This window comes from Diceros bicornis, chromosome 33 (assembly GCF_020826845.1).
Source record: "Diceros bicornis minor isolate mBicDic1 chromosome 33, mDicBic1.mat.cur, whole genome shotgun sequence".
In the NCBI taxonomy this organism is placed as follows: domain Eukaryota; kingdom Metazoa; phylum Chordata; class Mammalia; order Perissodactyla; family Rhinocerotidae; genus Diceros; species Diceros bicornis.
In genome coordinates, this window is record NC_080772.1 from 36,441,490 (window position 1) to 36,461,854 (window position 20,365).

The following is a 20,365-nucleotide window of genomic DNA, read 5'->3' on the forward strand; positions in this document are numbered from 1 at the left end:
GTAGACTTTTACACTCTTATGCTACGTGAACTGGAGGCTAGGATTCTGTGTGGACAAGACAAAGTACACCTCATACTGCTTTACTGACATTTAAATTAGAATTTAAATGTGGGCACTAACATTTTGTTCTGCCTAACAAAGACCCATATGTTGAATTACACATTTGCACATACAGGGAAGTGTAGCTTGTAATTATTGAGAAGCAAAAACTTCAGGCCTGCCTTTGCCTAATAAAATTTCATCTGTATAAACTCTGTTACAAAGGCTATAATTCTGAAAGAAAGCAGAGTTTTTTTGGTAGAAATCTATAGATGGGACTCAAAGTGAAAATGGTAATGGGTTACTTGAACAATTTTGAAATTGTAAGTCACCTACCTGAAATTTTGTAGAACTCCTGTAGTGTTTCTTTAGTTCATTTGAATCCACCTGAAATGTTATATTTATATTTTATCTAAATTTTAACCAATTTCATCAATTTTCTAACTTTAAAAAATATTTATAGCTATTTCTCTTTACTGATTCCTTCCAACTTCAGCCTATAAATATGCTCTAGTTTATCACATCTTAAAATAATAAACCTTCGTTGGCATTTGTTTTCTTTTTGCTTTTGCCCTATTGTTTGTCACACTCAAGCTTTTAAGAAAATCACCGACATTGCTTTGCTCCACATCCTTCCCTCATCTTTATTCTCAATCCATGGCAATTTGGGTTCTGCCCACCGCTCTTATCCCATCAAGACTACCAGTGTGAAAGCCACCAGTGATCTCCTCATGATCACACCCCGGGAATCCTTTATAGTACTTAGCATTTTTTTTAAGGTGCTCAACATATTTTGCAATTGCACATATATTACTTGTTCCATTTATTTGAAATCAGTTTACTACATTAAGTGGTTCTATCTCAGGACAAAGTTGATTTTGTTTAGCAACTGTATATAACTAGAATACACTAAAAGCCCAGTAAATATTTGAAGGGATGAATACATAAAGGAGCGAAGAGATGACTAAAACTTTTTGAAGCATCTAACACTTTTTTTTGGACAATTTTGTCCCTGGAACTTTCTCTTTCTAAAGAATCTATAATGCCATTCTTGGTTTACTTCTTCAGTTTCAACTTTTCGGTGTCTGTCTTGAATTCTTGGACTAGCCATTTCAAAGTCAGTGTTCCCCAGGATTCAATGATCTTCTCTTTTCTCTTTACACTTGCTTCCTGGGAAATTGCATCCACTTTCATAGTTTCAAAGATCACCAGGTCTCTTGATGCTACCAAATCTCTACCTCTACCTAATATCCTTTTCTTGAGCTGTTGACCTGTACAAGCAACTGCCTATTGTCATCTTCATTTAGCACTTCTGCTCATCTCAAATTTAACCTACACCAAACCTGAATTCATCATCATTCTCCATTCCTGTTAAGCCTACCATGCTCCTCCTCTTCCTCTTCCCATTGAGTACCCTACCAGCATCCTCATCTACACTCGTCAGTGACCCTATACCACTCACCCTCCCTCAGCCCTCATCCCACCAGCAACCAAGTTCTATCGATTCTTCTTCCTAAAATCTTCTCATGTCCATTCTCTCCCTTTGGCATTGATCTCCTTGTCTTTGGTCTTGCTCGCCTAGATCCATTCTGTGGGGAGAGAGGGAGAATCTCCTTCTGCCCTTTTCCTTAAGGTTCTTATGGCTGGCCAAATAATTAACAAGACAGGTTAGCAGGAGAAAATAATACCAAGTTTAATAACATGTATACATGGGAGAAACTCAGAAATGAGCAACTCGTCCCTCTGTCTAAGCTGCCCGCTTAAGCATTGCAGCTAAAGGCGAGGAGCGTGTTGGGGGTGGGTAGTGGTCTGGGACTTCAGAGGGAAGGAAGACAATTCTTTTCAGGGTCATCTATAGATAATGTGGTCAGGGAGAGATAGAGTTTTTGATAAAAGGGGCTTGGTGCCTTTCCTATTGTAACCTCTATCCTACATTATCTTTACAGCCATCATGATAATAACTCCTTCTTGAAAGAGATCTTTTGTTTTAAATTCTTTAGGCAGTTTGGGAGGGGAAACTCAAATATTCTTCCTGAGTTCTCTGAGTCCTTATTGTCTTCAGCTCCAAATAATCCAGATACCAGAGTGGTGCCTCCTGGGGTAGCTTGCCCTGAGCACCATCAATTCTACAACAGCAGCCAGATGATCTCTCTAAATCAGGTCATTTAACAATCCCCATTTACGTCAAATCCTGTGACTCTACATGACTTTAAGAAAAAAAGTCCAAGCTCCTTTTCATGGTAGGCTCTAGTTTTTCCGTCTCACTCACCTCCTGCAGCACCCCACACCACTGTTTAGTAGTCCTCAAATGCATCACAGAGTTTCTCACCTTGATGCCTTTGCCCATGCTCTTCCCAGAGCTTGGAACATATTTTTTCCCTTTTCTGTGGGGGTGGAGGTGTGCAGATAACTTAAATTCATCCGTCAAGATTTGGACCAGGTTGTCCCCTCCTTCACATGGTTTTCTCTCCCCCTCACAGCCCCAGGCTCACCTCTCTCACAACTCACATCACAAAACCCAACCATTTTTCTTTTGTCTGTTTGTCCTTCACACTCTGAGCTACTTAAGAGGGTAGGGACCATGTCTTTGTCCTCTGTTTCTCCAGTTCCTAACATAATGTCTAATACACAGGCGTTGCTCAATAAATGTGTGAGAAGTGATAGATGAATGGGGAGGCATTTGTTAACAGTCAGGTCTAAAAGAATTAATGCTAATATTGGACTTACGTTCTAATATTTCAGTTATGGTTAGGAAGGAATTGTGTATGTGCTATTAATTAGTTGATCAACATATTATAATTTGGACACGTGGAAGCAGCATCTTCTAACAACTATCATTCAGGCTGTCCAAGTTCAGAAGTTTTATACTACTGCTGAGCAGTGTTAAAGATTGGCTAGCCAACTCCCCAATTTCTGCCCCCACTATACTTTTTTCTGGCTGTAATTTTTACTCATGTACACAATCTAAATTTTACAGAAATGTATTAGAAAATATATAAGACATGCTTATTTAATGATTTTCACTGTGAAAGAAAATGGCTTACTGAGCCACAGGTAGACAGAGACAGAAGGTTAAGTTGAATCCTGTACCAAGCTTGAGTAAAATCGCTTAGCTCCTTCAAAGCCTATATGGGACAGATAGATACATTTCAAGTGCCAAGAAGTTGTTAAAATACCACCCCCTCCTCTAACCCTGGAAGAATGTTTTTAGCACATTTATCCCTTTACTTTCAGGGTTGTCTATGATCCTATGATTGAATAAATGTAAATAAAACTAAAACCTACTAGATTAAATGAACATGCCATCTAATGATTCTGAAATCCCTCTTCTTTGGAGCACCAAATACATTTGGCGTCATTAGCCTTACGAGGATCAGCATGCTTACCGGTAACAATTAGGCACTTATTTTTAAAATGTCACCCTATTTAATTCTCTTTCTTCTAAGCCTCATCATTATGCACGAGACATTTCTTTAGGGGAGGCTTACTTTAGGAAGGGTATGCTAATTGCACCTAAATCCTTTTCCAATAGTTTTTGAAGAAGTTCTACCAAGGTATTACTTATTATCTACTTCTTCTTTTAAAGAATTCATAGAAACTCCATAATTTCACATAGAACAGATAGAAATATTTCAAAAATAATAACATCATCTGAAATAAATACAATGAAGATTAAATAATTATTCAAGAAAAGAAAATCCTTGAAGCAAGATTACTATTCATTCATTCCTTCAAACATTTCTTGAGTATACTCTCTGAGTTCCTAGGATAGATAGAGAAATGAATCGAATACTGTCTCTACTCTTGAGAAACTTATTATTAGGGAAGAAAGAGAGCTACATATATAAATATGAGACAAGAGAGAGAAGCTAAGTATGTGGATATTCATTCATTTGATTCATTCAACAATTTACTGCACATCTTCCAGATGCCAAACCCTCACTAGGTAGACACATTATCTTATTTAATCCTCACAATAGGTTTACGGAGTGGATACTACTACTCCCGTTTTATGGATGAAAAAGATAGTATTCAATGAAAGGGTAAATGTATTTTCTTCAAGTAATGCTGCTGGTGGAATTTGACCCTGGTCTGTTTGTTTCTACTACATCATAATTAGCCTAATTGTTATTAAATTAATTGCTTATTAATTAATTAAATTAATTCTGTTATTAATTAAGTAACAGAAGCATGAGTGAAGTGTACAGAGAACAGAGGAGGGAGTGGTTAATTTTCTTCAGGTCAGTTTATAAACAGTAACTAAGAGCCTAAAGAAGTTGAGTCTAGTGGCGGCCTGACTGGCTGTCACTAGATGGCGCTGAGCATCTCCATGGAGCCTTGTGATACACAGGTTTAGCAAAGGATTGGGGGTGGGAGAGTCTCATATCTAAATAACTCCCACTGTCATTGTGAACTCTATTTCTGCCGTCTATAAAAGAAATTAAGGACAAGAGACTTTTTTGTTGGTCCTTGATTCAAAATTCTGTTCTCTATTTGTGCAGCACCATTTTCAGAAGAAAGATATTGCAAATCAATGCTGTGGAAAACTTGGGAACACTCCCAATCCCCAGTATTGTGGCTTTTCCCACCTCAACCTGTTGTCTGTTACTTATCTGTTTTCCCTAAGGCCTTGGGGAATTAATATTTCCATCCTCCAGCCCTGGTGCTTACCTGGCAATTGTAGGTATTTAATAAATGTTTGTTGAGTGAATGAATGAATGAATGAATAATTTGCCGGTGTACATCAAAGATAGCATGGATAGCTAAATGTAGTGAGACCTTCAAGTTGGGTACTCCACTTACATAGTCTTCTTACCAAAATGTAATCAAGTTTTAAAGGCTAAAACCACCTACTCTAAATTAAAGAAACCATTAAACTTCTTTAGAACAAACAAAACAATTAGTTTCTGCTCTATATTTGCGGCTTGTGATAATGCATTTTAAGTAGAGCCCGTTGAGTGTGTTTTTCTTGGTTATTTTTCTTGGTTTTAACACTCTGTTGTGTGCAAAGGCCCCCTAGAAAATTGAAAATAAAAGTCTCCCCTTACTGATTTTGTCATTTTCTATTTGTCAAGCATTGATTTTCTCCCCCCTTGTGCACCTAATGGAGGTTGAAATTAGTGCTCTTTTTTCTGTGTTGTTTACTTCTTATTTATACGCCATCATCATCATTCACCAAGCTGCCAGTGTGCTCTGGGGACAGTGCTGTGAGTTAAGCAACGCTCTGAGGTCTGCACAAAGGATATTTTGAATAGATTTTTGCTACAGCTTCAGTTCTTGCCTTTAGAATTTCTTTCTAGGAAAGATTTCAAATATAGGAGGTATTCCCCAGCAAATAATATTGTTTTAAAAGAAAAACATAACCAAAATGACTCCTTTCAGCTTTTCGATAATTTAAAATCATCTGGAGATTCAAAAGAAAATATTCAGGAGATTAAGAAATCTACTTTTTTCCTCCAAAAATATATATGAACCCAAGGTGCCATATGCTGGGTCACTCTGCTCTTCCTACCGTGACATTGGAGGATCTGTTCTCTGCAGCCCTTGCTGGGATGGTGAAAAGATGTTACCATGGACGTCACTTGGAAAGGAAGCATCCTTCTAGGCAGCTGGGGAGTGGGCCAAGGAATAGAGGCTCTGAGGTTTGCGTATGTGCTTGTGAAAGCGTATTCTTCTGTCTATGTCTTAGATTGATTGGATTGGCTATGAAACTCCCTCAACACTGAGAATAAATCCAGGAGAAGATACTTTCTCCTAAGAATAAGAATGCTAGTTGCTGAGGTAGGCCACTGCATCTGATGGTGAGAAATGGGATGCGATGAATCTGGAAAGCGAATAGTGAAAAGAAGATAGGCCAGTAGATACCATATTAATTAAAAAACAAAACAACACAACTGTGGTGTACTTCATGTGCTTGTGATTTGCACCCATCTGCAGGGTGTGGCTTCAGTCCCTGTGGTCTGCTCGCTCGATGGAGATCTTCACGGCTCATTGCTCTCTGGTTGCCTTATAGCATTAGCCAATAGTATATTTTGCAAGGGTGGAAATATTCTGTGCTGTCCGATACGGTAGCTGCTAACTGCTTATGGTTACTGGGCACTGGAAATATGGATAATGTGGCTGAGAAGTTTGAATTTTTAATGTTAATCTTAATTAATTAAAATGTAAATGTGAATAGACACATGTCTAGTGGCCACTCTATTGGACAGCGCAGTGAGGCTACACTAATTAAAAGGGTCATGACAGCTTTTCTTTCCTTTTTAAGTTAGGTTTTCCCAAAGCATCCAGGTCTAAAACCTCGGACTTGATTTCTGTACTGTGTGCAAGCACTGTGCTTGGTGATGACTGTACAGTGATAAACAAGATGGTCTGTGTCCTAAAAAACTTAGAGCCTAGAGCTTTCTCATGACACCAGGTTGTCTCCTGAGGAGGCTGAGTGGACTCTATTGGAGGAAATGATATCTGCCTTATTTACAAAGATGAATGGCAGATTGTCATGTGGTAGAGAACACAGGCCTCACAGAGTGCTGGAGGCTTGGTTACTAGAGGAATATGTATTAAATTATTTCTTCCTTTTGCGTTGATAATTTATACATTTCTTTACATTGTTTAGTTAAAATATGTGTACAGTTTTGACATTCCAGTCCTGGCATCATTTTTGTATCCTCAAGGCCTATCAAATTCTGCAAAACTTGCCAACCTGAGCCAGCATGGTGTAGTTGTAATGAGCACAGGTTTTGCAGTCAAGGCCTGGGTCTGAATCCTGCCTTGGTTACGTTCACCTCCCTTCTCCAAACCTCAGTTTCCCCATCTGTAAATGGGGCTAATGTCTTCCTTATAGGGTGATTGAAAGGATTGAGTGAGACATTGTGAATAAATCAACCAGAGTAATAATGAGAGCACACAGTTAGTATGCCCTCACCAGGCGCTAGACACAGCCCAAAGCTCTTTACACGCATCGATTCATTCAGTCTTCCTATCCACATGATGAAGGTACTGCTGTTATTCCCATTTTTAAGATGAGGAAACTGAGGCACAGGGCGATGCATGGTCCCCAGCACATAGTGAGTGCTCAATGGTTGTTTTGTTGTTGTTGTTACAATAATAATTACTATTATTATCATACTGGTGGTTTCCAGTGGTTAAAGACCCATACATGCGGAGACAGCCAGTCAGACATTAAATAAAACATTGTTAATTTATTTTTTGTAGTCCCATCTGATATTCGTTTGTCGGTTTCTGCTTCTCCCCAGCCCCACTTACTATTATGTCTCCTCTTCTTATAAACTGGAGTCTGGGCTGGATCAACAGCAGATCGCAAAGGTAGATGGTGTCACACACGCCGTCCGTGATGAGCCAGTAATGCGTGTTGTCCGGTGTTTGGTATGGAAAGACGAGGCGCAGGGGGATAAGCCAGCAGTTCCAGTTATAGGCGAGGGTGACGAGCAAGAGCCACAGGAGGTAGAGGCGATCTAGAAAACCGGGAACTGGAGTGACCCACATGGCACGTGGCAGGCGTTAAAATAATCCTCTCGCTGAGTTGGGTAAAGTTGGAGCACTTCCTCTGGAAATGAGCACTTTGCTCTAAGAGGCTCCGTGGAACCTTCAGACTATTCTGCATCTAGAGCAGGGGGCACTGGCACCAGGGAGGTTAGTGGTCTTATCAGCTCCTCCAGCGTTGAAGAGTGTCCCTCCTGTCTCATAGAGAAGGGGCCACTCTGAGTGCATCCCCACAGTCACTGTTCTACATGGGTGGGGAGAAGGGAACCCACGAGAAGCCAGAGGTCCCCGCTCAGGACGGCTGCAGCAGCAGCCTTTGCGCATGGGTAGTGCAGCTGCAGGGTCACTGGGTGTGCGGGGAAAGGCCACATTAGCCCAAAGGTGTGTGGCTGAGTGGGGAGGGCAGAGAATGGGCCATGAAGGCCATCCGTTTCGCTTCACACATCCCTTCTTCTGTCCCTGGGAGGCCATAGGAGGGGATTCATTCGATTAGAATAATTGACAGTATGAGCCCTGGAAGGAGAGGAACACATCATGATGGTTTCTTAGGGGAGGGGTGTCAGTGTAAATACTGCCAAGTGCTTTGGGGCTTTCTTTTCAAAGGTAATTAGGGGCAGGTAGACCCTGGACTGCCTTTTAAAAATAGGCAGGACTATTTTATTTCATCTTCACCAGAGAGGGGCAAATGACCTATTGCATATTTAATATAGTTTAAATTCTGCTTTCTAGATAGATTCAGAATGTGGGCTAGGGAAAACGGAAGCCATCTGTGGCTCTGGGTTACAGGGGCTCTTGGTAATAGCCAGCCATCCCACTGAGAGAGTCCCCCTTTGGTGGTACCTGTGTACGAATCTATGCTTTGTGGAAGTCTGATTCGCTTTAGGTACTCTGTCAGAGGCATCTTTTGGACTTTCCAACACAACACGTGATAGTAATGTTTTTCTATGAGCTTAGCATTGCTTTCTTGTGTTGAGGATACCGCTGTGGGCTTTGCTTCATAGGAAAAAAAAGATGAAAATGCTTTTAAGAGGTTAAGTTCACTTAAATTAGCTTAATGAGAAAAAGCTTGGATTTCTTGAAGTCAGAACATTCCAGAATCTTCCCCTTTCCATACAGGCATTTGAAATATTTTATGACATTTAAAATAGTGACATTATGAAAATATCCATCTAATGAACTGGAATTTGGAAATATACAGGTTTAAAGCTCACTAATAAAATGTCCCACAGGTGTTACAAATAGGATATTTTAAATAAAAACCTGATCTCACATATTTTGGAGCACAAATAAACTGAGTGCTTTGGATTTACATTGAACAGAAACATACAAATGTACCCAATTCCACAGGATTTAGTTTCATGCTTCTTTATGAGTAAATAAAGCTCAAAATATTCTTTTCAACATATATTTATCAACCTATAATGACTGTTTTATTTTAGCCCCTTCTCTTTAAAAAGAAACTACTATACAATATAAAGTTTATTTTGAAAATCCAACTTCCCTTATACAGAATTATAAGGAAATCCTCAACTCCATCCCATGTAAGTAACAATTTTATTTTTATTTATCTGTTATTAAACAACCAAACTTTCTCCTATGTTTTGTCTATACATAAATAAACATTTTACATAGATGCAATCATAGTGTATGTCTCTTTTGGGCTCCACTTTATTGTACTTATTAATTTTTCATAAACATATTTCTGTAATTATTAGAGAGGTTGACGATTGTCCCTCCCCTTATGTGATTAGTTTGTTGTTGTCCTCTGCTCTGTTGTGTACTCAGGTACTCAGTGTTCTTGTGTTTTTATCACGAGCGCTTTGTGTATTGTGGGTGTTCATGGTTAATGTTTACAATAAAACTTGCTAGAGCAGATATTGCTGTTGGCCTGTGCGTGTGCTGGGCCCTGGAGGCCGTGTGCAGAGGGCTCTCTGGGGCTCTTTGCTGGAGGGTTTTCTCCCAGCTGGCTTGTTTAACGTGCTGGAGAGTTAGCCAACATGCCCCAGCGGCAACCCTCAGCCAACGCAGGACAGGAGGTGGTGGATTGATACCTCAGCTTCCTCCTCCCTCAGGGTAGTGCTTAGTCTCAGGGTAAGTGTCATCCACACAGATTTTCAGCTGGATGACCCCCGGTGGCTGACACCAGTAACCTTGTCATTAACACACCTTTATTGTCTTAACTCCCTTCTCTGTCTCTCTTGCCTGCCTTCCCCTGGGCAAGGGGTCACCCTCAATATAAACTATTTATACTAAGTCATTGTCTCAGGGTCTGCTTTTGGGGAACCCAAACTCAGACATTTGCAAAATACGTGTCCCCTCACAGCTTCCTTCTTCAGTACTGTGGTAACGGTGCTTACCGGTTTGGGGGCTGGCTTCAGCGGAGGATATGTCATTTTCTGCCAACTTTCTCTTGTACAGGGCTGTCCTCTGACGCAACCTCTTCACCAGGTTGTGTAGCTGGGCGTCAGCATACTCGTTGATAATAGGCGATCCAGGGGGTTTGCTTTTTGGACTAAACGAGGGAAAAAAATGGCGATAGAGATAAACTCATGAGGAGGTACATACAGGGACCGGATTAGGTCTTTTCACCTTCCTTATATACACAAGAATATTAACTGCTCCTTTCTGCAATTGACTAGAACAATTCACGCGTTAGGTCTGATGGAAATTGTGCTGGTGCAAAACAGATTTGCCATTGAAAAACCAGAATCCAAAAATAACAAATGGCCGTTCTTGACCATAGTGGATCTTGATGGCTGTGATTCTGCCATTAAATTGTATCATTAGGAGAAAAAAAGCTGTGGCTGTCCTGGTAGGCAGAAGTCTAAGATGGACCCTTGGTGTACACGCCCTGCATAATCCCGGGGAAAAGGAATATGGTGGATTTTACTCCCATGATTACTTCATGTTAGATGGCTCAGTCAACTTTAAGATGAAGAGATTGTTCAGGTGAGCCTGATGTCACCAAATGAGCCCTTTAACAGGAGAGCGTTCCTCCAGCTCGTGACAGAGCAGAAAGTCAGAGGCATGAAGCACAGGGGGAGAAATCCTCCATCTTTGGCTTTGAAGAATAAAGGGGCCCCCTGATAAGAATTGCATGAGGCCTCTAGGAGCTGAGACAAGGAAACAAGGAAACAAGGACCACGGTCGCACAGCCACGAGGAACTGAATTCTGCCCATAACTGGAAGGAGCTTGGCAGTAGATTCTTCTCCAGTGCCTCCAGGTGGAGCCCTGCCAGGCCTGGCTGACACCTTGATTTCAGCTGTGTGAGACCTTCAGCAGAGAACCCAGTCAAGCCCACCCAGAATTCTGGTCTATGGAACTGTGAGATAATAAATGGTGTTGTTTTAAGTAACTAAGTTTGTGATAATTTGTTATGCAGCAATAGAAAACTAATATAGCTAGTGTGCTTTAATGAACTTCCTTTCTAAGAAAACATACAGACTAGGACGGGGTATAAGATATAAAGTAGCATACTTCAAACAATCTGAGTTTCCTCACAGGTTTTCCTCAGAGCTCTAACTACCTTGCTCCTGAGGTCTGACACTGGGTCTACACAGGCCCACATGGATTCTATTCATTCTCACCTCCTCACATCCATATCTGCCCCTTCAATCTCACTTCCAAACTAGAACCCAAAGGGTTCACATTGCAACTGGGTGACCTGTGAATTCCATTTAAAGAGAACCCTAGTGTGAGCCCCTCCCACTAATCTCCATTCCCCATCAGGTCCACAAATATATCATATCTATAATTGTTTATAGATTCCCAGACCGTTGGTGTCTTTCTCTCTCCCCTTCTAATTATCATGGTATAATTTATACTTCTTTCAAACGTCAAAGGTCTTGCTGCAGCATCAAGATTCTTCAAGTGAGTCCCACTAACTAAGACCTTTATAAACCTTCTCAAGATGGTGAAGACTGAGCAGCAGTGGAAGAAAATCTGATACATCGTAAACAATACAGAAATAGGGGAACATTAGGTCCACAAAACCAGAATAACTTTTTTTTCTGATTAAGAAGTGTTGTTGTATATATTTTTAACTGATTCTTCTTAAAATCTTAGTATGCCTAGAAGTTTATTCACCCATCAAACGATTATTGAGTTTCAACTTTATGTACTGGAAATATACATAAAGTTGGAGAGTTAAACACCTTATGGACGTTCATAGTTTAATGGGGGAGGCAAGGATGTAAATAAGTAGCTAATAATAAAGATAACGTGTGAAGTGCTATGTTCACACTGAATTGGCATGGGCTATGAAGGAGGGGCTTCTCAGAGAACGCATCCTTTTGAAAGGATCAAAAGGCCTTTGACAGAAATGAAAGAAGGGGCTTCCAGGTCTTGAGAACAATATGTTCAAAGATGTGAAAAAGCATGACATGTTCAGCAAATATTTTGGTGTGACTGGAACAGAGTGTGTATATGGAGGGGTTCAGGTGGCTGGGGGTGGCAGGAGTGGTGGTGGTTATATCTGAAAAGGTGAGTGGGGTCAGGGTATAATGGGTCCTATATGACCTGCTTAGGAGTTTGGACATTAACTTGTAGGCTAATGGGAACCAATGCAAAGTGTTAAGCAAATGAGATGTATGAACAGACGGAAGTTTTAGAGAAGCAGCAATAGCAGGAGAGCTGAAAAGGAGCCACGTCAATACACAGAGGCAAGGAAAGAAGTTAATAGGTTAGGTTAGAGCTGGCGAGGGAACAAGAGAGGGACTAAAGAAATACACTAGAGGGGCTGGCCCTGTGGCTTAGCGGTTAAGTGCGCGCACTCCGATGCTAGTGGCCCGGGTTCTGATCCCGGGTGTGCACCGATGCACCACTTTTCAGGCCATGCTGAGGCCGCGTCCCACATAGAGCAACTAGAAGGATGTGCAACTATGACATACAACCATCTACTGGGGCTTTGGGGAGAAAAGGAGAAAAAAAAAAGGAGGAGGATTGGCAACAGATGTTAGCTCAGGGCTGATCTTCCTTCCAAAAAAAAAAAAAAATAGAAATATACTAGAAGCAGACTTCAAAGGATTTGAACTTTCTGGATCTTTTGGATAAATCTAAACAGGGAATCAAGAATAACTCCTAAGTTTCTGTCACAAGAGACTAGATTCATGAAGATACTGATATAAATAGGAATCCAGAAAGGAGATATTTGTATGTAGTGGGTGTATGGGAAAAAAAGAATTTTTTTGTGTGTATGTGTGTATATGTTCAATTCCAGGTGTTTGTAAGACCTTGTGTGATAGGACCTTGCTTGTGATACCCAAGAGGCTTTCAGAAACACAGTTCTGGCAAGATCCTGGTGGTTATCAGCTATGTGGGATGTTTGAAGCCATGGGTGTAGATGACGTCATCAAAGACTGAAGTCCTCAAGGTCAGAAACTGTGTGCTTTCTTTATACTCCACAAGAAACAGTAGTAAGTGTTTATTGAATAAATAAACCCACTGCTTCTAACATTTTGTTTGACCTTATTTGATGAGCCTCAATGCACTAAAAAAATCTAAACAAAGTGAAGTTGAGGGTTGGTAGATCATTAACTGTAAAGTCAGATATTCAAACTGTCAAATTGTGTAATTCAAGCCCTAAGCCCTAAGAACAGTGTTTTTCTTTTCCCGAATTATTTGTAAGCCCTAATTGACCATATAATTGCCACTTAATCACACCATTTTGTACTGTGCAAACCTACCTTATGGTTAAAATGCTGAAAATTGTATTAGAAAGCATGCCAGCATTTCAAATACATAGCTATATTTCAACCACTATTCATTGTTTTTGTATGAGCTGAGCATTAATACGTCAATCTATTTCATCTTTTCTTTTTTTCCAGTTTCTTTTCTGGAGTAATCCTTGCCTGTCTTCTCCTTTGCCTATATATATACAAAAGCTCTGAATATATTTTTCTTTAGGTAATTTTGTGACTGAATGGAAAAAGGCAAATACTCATGAAGAAACATATTTTAAACAAAAAATTGAATGGGAGTAGAAGAGGGAAGCAATGGGTATGCCTTATGTAACTATGCTTCATTTGAGCTATATTTGATTTTTCTTGTTTGTATTACTAATCGTATATTTTTAAAAGAATTATTCCTCATAATTCCTTGATTAAAGAATTGGTAAAGAGTAAACATATTTTACAAATTTCGATAAACATAGCAGGAAAGTCTTTTTGCATAGTCATTTCTTATTGAGATACATGAGGCTTTTAAAATTTATGTACCTATGAAAGAATAAATAATTACTTATTGTTAGAATAAAATTTATTCCTTTTTGATAGGTTACAGAGAAAACTTATTTTTTAAAGAAGCTAGTGAAAAAGAATATAATTATAGCAGTATTCCTCATTTCTTTAAATTCAGTTAGAGATATAGGCAAGAAAAATCATATTGACGATTTTCCCTGTGATTGGGATTGCAGAAGTTTTTGCACTCCAGGGCAATGCGTCATAGTAACTTTGGGATGGGTTAGAAGTGGGGCATTCTTTTGTGAAGTGGGAGAAAAGCCACTGTGAAAGGGGAGGTGGAAAAGAAAAACGTGTGGTCTTCAGGTGTACTCAGGAATATCAGTTTTGAGAAAGTACATACATAAGATATGGATCTTGAAATTGATTCTTTTAAAACTGAGTTTGTTAAGACCTTGGACGGTTTTCATGTACACCCAGGGATACATGTTCTGTCGTTTAGGATTGCTGCTTTAGTATAACACAAAGGGATGACTTTTTGATGGGGTAAGATGGGTAGGTGGTGGCCAGGGATGAGTTCACAGAGGAGGTGATTTGAGTAGAACCTTGAAGGATGAATGTACTTTGATAATATAAGGGGAAGATATTCAAGGCCAAGGAAAGAGCCTGATAAAAGGAGTATTAGTTGCTGCCTTGTGGAGTACAATAAAGGCATAAACATTTTAATGTGGGATCCCAAGTCACCTATAATTTAACTTGAAAGTTCAGTTGAGACCAATGGGGAGCTATAGCAGAATTCTAAGCAGAAGAGGGCCATTATTAGCCATGTTTTAGAAAAATAATTGAAACAAGATGATTAGTTGTGGTGAGAAGGAAGTATGACTTGAAGAAGGGAGTCAAGTTCAAGTATTCAGGTTAATGTAAATTTAAAGTTTGGTCAATGTAGTAGATTGAATAGTGCTCTGCCAACATTCATGTCCTCAGAACCTCACTATGTGACCTTATTCAGAAACAGGGTTTTTACAGATGTAACCATTTAAGTTAAGATGAAATGATACTGGAGTAGGGAGGACCTTAATCTAACCACTGGTGTCTTTATAAGAAGGCCAAATGAAGACATGGAGGAACCACACGGGGAGAATGCCATGTGACAACAGAGGCAGAGATTGGAGGGATGCTCCTATAAGCCAAGATACACCAAGAATTGCTGGCAAACAGGAGAAGCTAGGAGAGAGGTATGGAACAGACTCTCCCTCAGGCTTTCAGAAGGACCAACCTTGCCAACACCTTGATTTCAGGCTTCTAGCCTCCAGAACTATGAGAGGATAAATTTATGTTACTTTAAGCCACTTAGTTTGTGGTAATTTGTTATGGCAGCCCTCAGAAACCAATAGAGTTAGTAGAGTGGATAATCGTGATACCATATGGGCAACTCAGATGTAGGCATAAATTGTAAGAGAAATAGAAATACATTCAGTTTAGTATATGTTAAACTTGAGGTTTGAATGAAGAATCAAGCTCTTTTACAATATCTTCAGTACAGCAGGCAGTTGAGAGTTTGGGTTGGAATTCAGTAGGGAGAACTGAGCTGGAGATCTTGAACTAGGAATCATCCATCTGGAGGAAATGGTGGGAATTATACAGTGGATCAGGTTACTGGTAAGAGCACAGAACAAGAAAAGATTGGGAGGTCAAAGCCTTGGAATTTGCTGACATTTAAGGAGTAGCTTAAGAAAAAGAACTGAGAGTAACAATTAGAGAGGAAGATCTGAGAGAGAAAAATGTCACGAAAATCAGGGAAGCTAAGAGTTTGGAAAAGGAGATCGGTGGTGTCTCATGCTGCCTACAAAGTGAGTAGGATGGAGAGAGACCACAGGGGAACTTTAATTTTAGCAGGAAGATCTCACAGATAATCTTTAAGAAAATTGGTAGAGGAAATGTGTAATGTCAGCAGATTTTGTCATTTTCTCCCCATTTGTCTTAAGTATTTTATAAAAAAATATGCAGAATCTGCTTTTGTTCTCTAAATAATACTTTGGGTTTCCACTCATTATTTCCCGAACTCAATTAAAAATGATATTTTTTTCCTCTAATAAAATGTTCTTGAATAAACTTTGACTTTTTTAAACTTTGCTAGATTCCTCTTAATGCTTAATTAAGAATTAATTCATTTTTCAATGACCCAACTCACTTAAAAAAAATTCCAGTTGGTCGAAGTCCTTTAAAATCTGCTGTTTCTGTCTTGTTGAATAACAGACAGGAGTTAGGTAAAGAAAATTATATTCTAATTTGGGAAGTTTTGGGGGGAGAAAAAAGAAGGTCTTTCTTTGGTCATGTTTTCACAAAAATTAATGATAAATTCAGGCCGTGGTCCTCAAAAGTTACATTAGAAGAAAAGCAACCTGCTTTGAAGTGAACATTTTTGTAGGAGTAAATTTCTGAGTGAAAATACTTGAAATTAGCACACAATTCTGATTTTTACCAATGTATCTGGTGCTGTACCATAAAACCTACAAATTTTAAGCAAATGTGGGTCAGCTTAGATGCAATCCAACCCAGTGTCCCTTTGCTCCCTTCTCACATTCACCTCTGAATGCCGTGAAGATGTTGAGTTGTCTATCACACTTTGCTTGTGCATATGGTATTGTTTTTACACGTTAGTTTGTACATCTGGTAACGTACATATGGATGTTATGATGCACAATTTCCTCACCTAAATTATTCCTGATCTGCCTAGAACATGCTACACTGCATTTATGGCTCCAAAGCTCTTTTCTGAACACCTTCCAGCAGTCTACTCTCTAGATCTTTGCTTCTGTTAACCTGTAAATGCTGGAAGCTTGTGTCCATGATGTGTATTCTTATTGTTATTGAGTCACATTCTAATGGCCCATAGATGTAGTCGTGCCTAACTTTGTTAAGAGTTAAACAACTATTTAAGACTAAAGTAACAAAAAAGTTATAAAAATATTGCCACATAGATTATAAATTTATGTTTATAAGACCCATAAGTATATGTATATGCACACATCAACATACATACACACCAACACACAAGAATAGCGGCCCTTCCCAAATCTTAGCCCAATTGGAAAGAGAATGAATAAGCATATCAATATAAACATAAAATAGTCGTAATACTAATACATTTCATTTCAATAAACATCTTAAATTCCCTAATGATTTCAGGTATTTTTTGAGAGGAAAGTAAGCAACAGCTATGTTTTCATCATTTTTTCTGAATAGTAGCAGCCTGAAAGAGTCAAAGACTGAATTCACAAATGTTCCTGAAAACTGGTGTCTTGGGGAAGTTCTGAGGTGCATTTTGAATGTCTCATTCATTTGTTTAACAGATATTTATTGTGCACTACTTTGCATCAGGAAAGATGACACATTCTACATTCACCTTCAAGAATCTTTAGCTAATATTCCTCTCTTTCATTTTATATGTATACTTACATTTGTTAATACTTATTAGCTTCTTCTGAATAAATTGCTGTTTTCTTTATTTAAAAATTGATTAGAGGGGCCGGCCAGGTGGTGCAAGCGGTTAAGTGCGAGCTCTGCTTCGGTGGCCAAGGTTTGCAGGTTCAGATCCCGGGCGCGCACCGATGCACTGCTTGTCACGCCATGCTGTGGCAGCGTCCCATGTAAAGTAGAGGAAGATGGGCACAGATGTTAGCTCAGGGCCAATCTTCCTCGGCAAAAAAGAGGAGGATCAGCAACGGATGTTAGCTTGGGGCTAATCTTCCTCACACAAAAAAAGAAAATAAAAACTGATTAGAATGTGCTATGGATTGAAATGTGTCCCCCTGAAATTCACATGTTGATGCCCTAATCCCCAACATGACTGTATTTTGAGATAGGGCCTTTAGGAAGGTAATTAGTTTAAATAAGGTCATAAGGGTGAGGCCCTAACCCACTAGGATTGGTGTCCTTGTAAGAAGAGGAAGAGACACTCTCTCTCTCCATGCATGCACAGAAGAAAGGCCCTGTGAGGGCACAGCAAGGAGGCAGTCACCTATAAGCCAGGAGAGAGGTCTCCCCAGAAACCAATCCTGATGGCACTTTGATCTGGACTTCCAGCCTCCAGAACTGTGAGAAAATAAATTTCTGTTGTTTAAGCCACCCAGGCTGTGGTATTTTGTTACGGCAGCCAGAGCAGACTATCACAGGATGCACACATGTCTAGAAAAAAGGGGTAAAGCTCTTCTAAGAGGCAGATGAAAAATTAGATCAAGATAACAGGCTAGATGCCATATATCTCTAGAAATGACAGAAAAGATGATTTGAAAAACCTACACTGCTGGAAAACAGGATATTGCTAGCCAGAAAACAGGAAATTTGAGAAGTTTTTTAAAGACAGAGAGCACATGGGCTCATATGTTAACTCATTTAATTCTCACAGATGGTGAAGTGCTTAGAACAGTGCTGCTGTTATCACTCATGAAGGAAACCACTGCCCGAAACACTCACATGGGAGATATTTGTTGCAAAGCATGAGAGATTCTGGAAGTACTCTATCCTTGGAGGGGGTGGATTCAAGAGTCCAGGAGGGGCCATGGTCAACCATTAGGGTGATTACACATGAGCCACATTCAGAGTAGTGAAGTAGGGTGCCTTCTTTCTCACCCAACCCGTGTTGAGTGGATGGAAGCAGAAGCAACTGCCTCCAGGATGGGGCAGCGAGACAGGATTTAGGATGGAGAAGCAGAGCTGTATCCCAGGTGGATGGCAGAAATCAGAAGACATGGGGGACTCAATACCCAGATGAGTTGGTGTTATGTTCCTCTTGGTAGTGTTCTTCCCCACAATCACTGTAGAAATAATATAGTTAATGGAACAGAATCTACAGCAATGGCTTATCCTGTGGTGCGGTGAGGTGAGGAGGTGGAGTGAGGGGGGCTCAGCAGAATGATCTCCCCCAGGTACAGGCAGTAATGGGGGGCACTGCTGGGAATTTTAAAAAAAGCTCTAAATGACTAACAGTTGGTCTGGTTTTTATTATCACCATGTGCTGGTAATTCTAAACAAAGTTGATGATAAAATACTTCTACCCACAATATGGACCACTCCTACTGTCCCCTCTTTGTACAATGGTGATCTACGCAAGTTATGGGGAATTTCAAGCACAAAGGTGATCACACAAGCCAAGAATTACCAAACAATTGCACAAAATTAACACTATGAGCACTAAAGAAAACAAACAGAAAACTAATACCCAAGGAAACAGTATAACAAAACACATGATAATTTAAAAAAAGATTAATTAAGAGATGATATTTATTTTATGTTATTTGGAAATAGGTTATTGTGAAAGAGAATCAATTAGAGACTTGGAGATAAACATTTTAATCATCCAAAAACCAAAAATGAAACAACAACAATAAAAAAACATAAAAAATAAGATTAGCTAAATTGCAGAATAGACACTACCAAAGAGAGAATTAATGAGTTGAAGAATTCTCCCAGAAGGTAGCACAGAAGGATCACAGATGTAAAACCATCCAAGACAAGGTAAGAGAGGATTGAAGGTAAGAGAGGTTAGAAAGGCAGGAATGATAGATCTAGAAATTCTGGCATAAGTTAGATGAGTTCCTGGAGGAGAGAATAGAGGAATGGGAGGAGATAAATTAGTCAAAGAAACCATAGAGAAACACTTTTCAGAGCTGAAGAAATGCTCACGTTTTCAGATTCAAAAACGTCACCAGATGTGAGAGAAATAAGAGAAAACTCAAACCTAGCCCAGTGTCGTAAATCTCAGAACACTAAAATTAAAGAGAAAAATCCTAAAAGCTTCCAGAGGTGGAAAAAAAGCCCTACAAATAAAAAAGCATTAGATCTGCATCAGATTTCTCATTGGCAACATTGGATATTCTAAGCTAATGAAGCGATATCTTAAAATTTCTAAGGGAAAATGAATTTTCCTTTAATTCCAGTCTGCCAAACCCTGTATAAGACCAGCTCTTTGCTTTGCTCAGGGAGACTTTACTTTCCAAGCACACTCTGCCTTGCTTAGCAAGCAGCAAATTCAATTTCCGTGTCAGTTATTGAGTGGTGGGATCGTCCTTCAACACTAGGATTATAATTTAAAAGATAAGAAGGTTTAAAAAGGGGAAGCATATGAACGAGTTGGGATTGTTCTTAGTGGAGAATGTAGAGCTCTGGTAAAAGCTATATTGAGAAATTCAGTTTAAGTCTTGAGGCTGAAATAGATTCTCCCACCTTTCCCTGAATCTAAGTTTTGGAACCACACACTGAAGAGAAATATACTATTTCCACTGGTCAGACTGCGAGTCTACTTACCCACCTGCCCACCTTGAGTGGAAATCTTCCCTAAGTAGTAATCCATGCCTAGGTAGATTTACTGCATGGGAGAGGAAAAATTTAGAGAAAGGGTGGGGGCTGGTTTCCTTCCTTTAAGGCACAATAAACCCAACCACTACTAAAACATGGTGGATGAATATTTTGGGTTCTAACTAGATTAGCAACTTCTGATATGAGTAAATTGGGAATGAGAGAGTGGATAGCAAGACGCAGATATGACAAACGAAGTATGGAAATATTTCAACTCCCCCGAACCACTGTCAATTACTCTGAGCCAGATTTGTCCTTGCCTTGGCACGGTCTGTGTGGCTGTGGCCTGGAG

At 39.6% G+C, this 20,365-nt stretch overlaps 1 protein-coding gene across 1 annotated transcript in view; it reads right to left on the minus strand.

Moving 5' to 3' along the window:
- The window catches only part of CNGB3 (cyclic nucleotide gated channel subunit beta 3), a 144,353-nt gene that overhangs the window by 62,601 nt on the left and 61,387 nt on the right, over positions 1–20,365 (minus strand). Inside the window, exons 4-7 of the mRNA XM_058529003.1 lie at positions 9,897–10,051; positions 8,380–8,532; positions 7,303–7,511; positions 376–426 (exon numbers count right to left, since the gene is read on the minus strand). Of these exons, the coding sequence (XP_058384986.1) occupies positions 376–426; positions 7,303–7,511; positions 8,380–8,532; positions 9,897–10,051 (568 nt within the window). The remainder of the gene's footprint in view (positions 1–375; positions 427–7,302; positions 7,512–8,379; positions 8,533–9,896; positions 10,052–20,365) is intronic.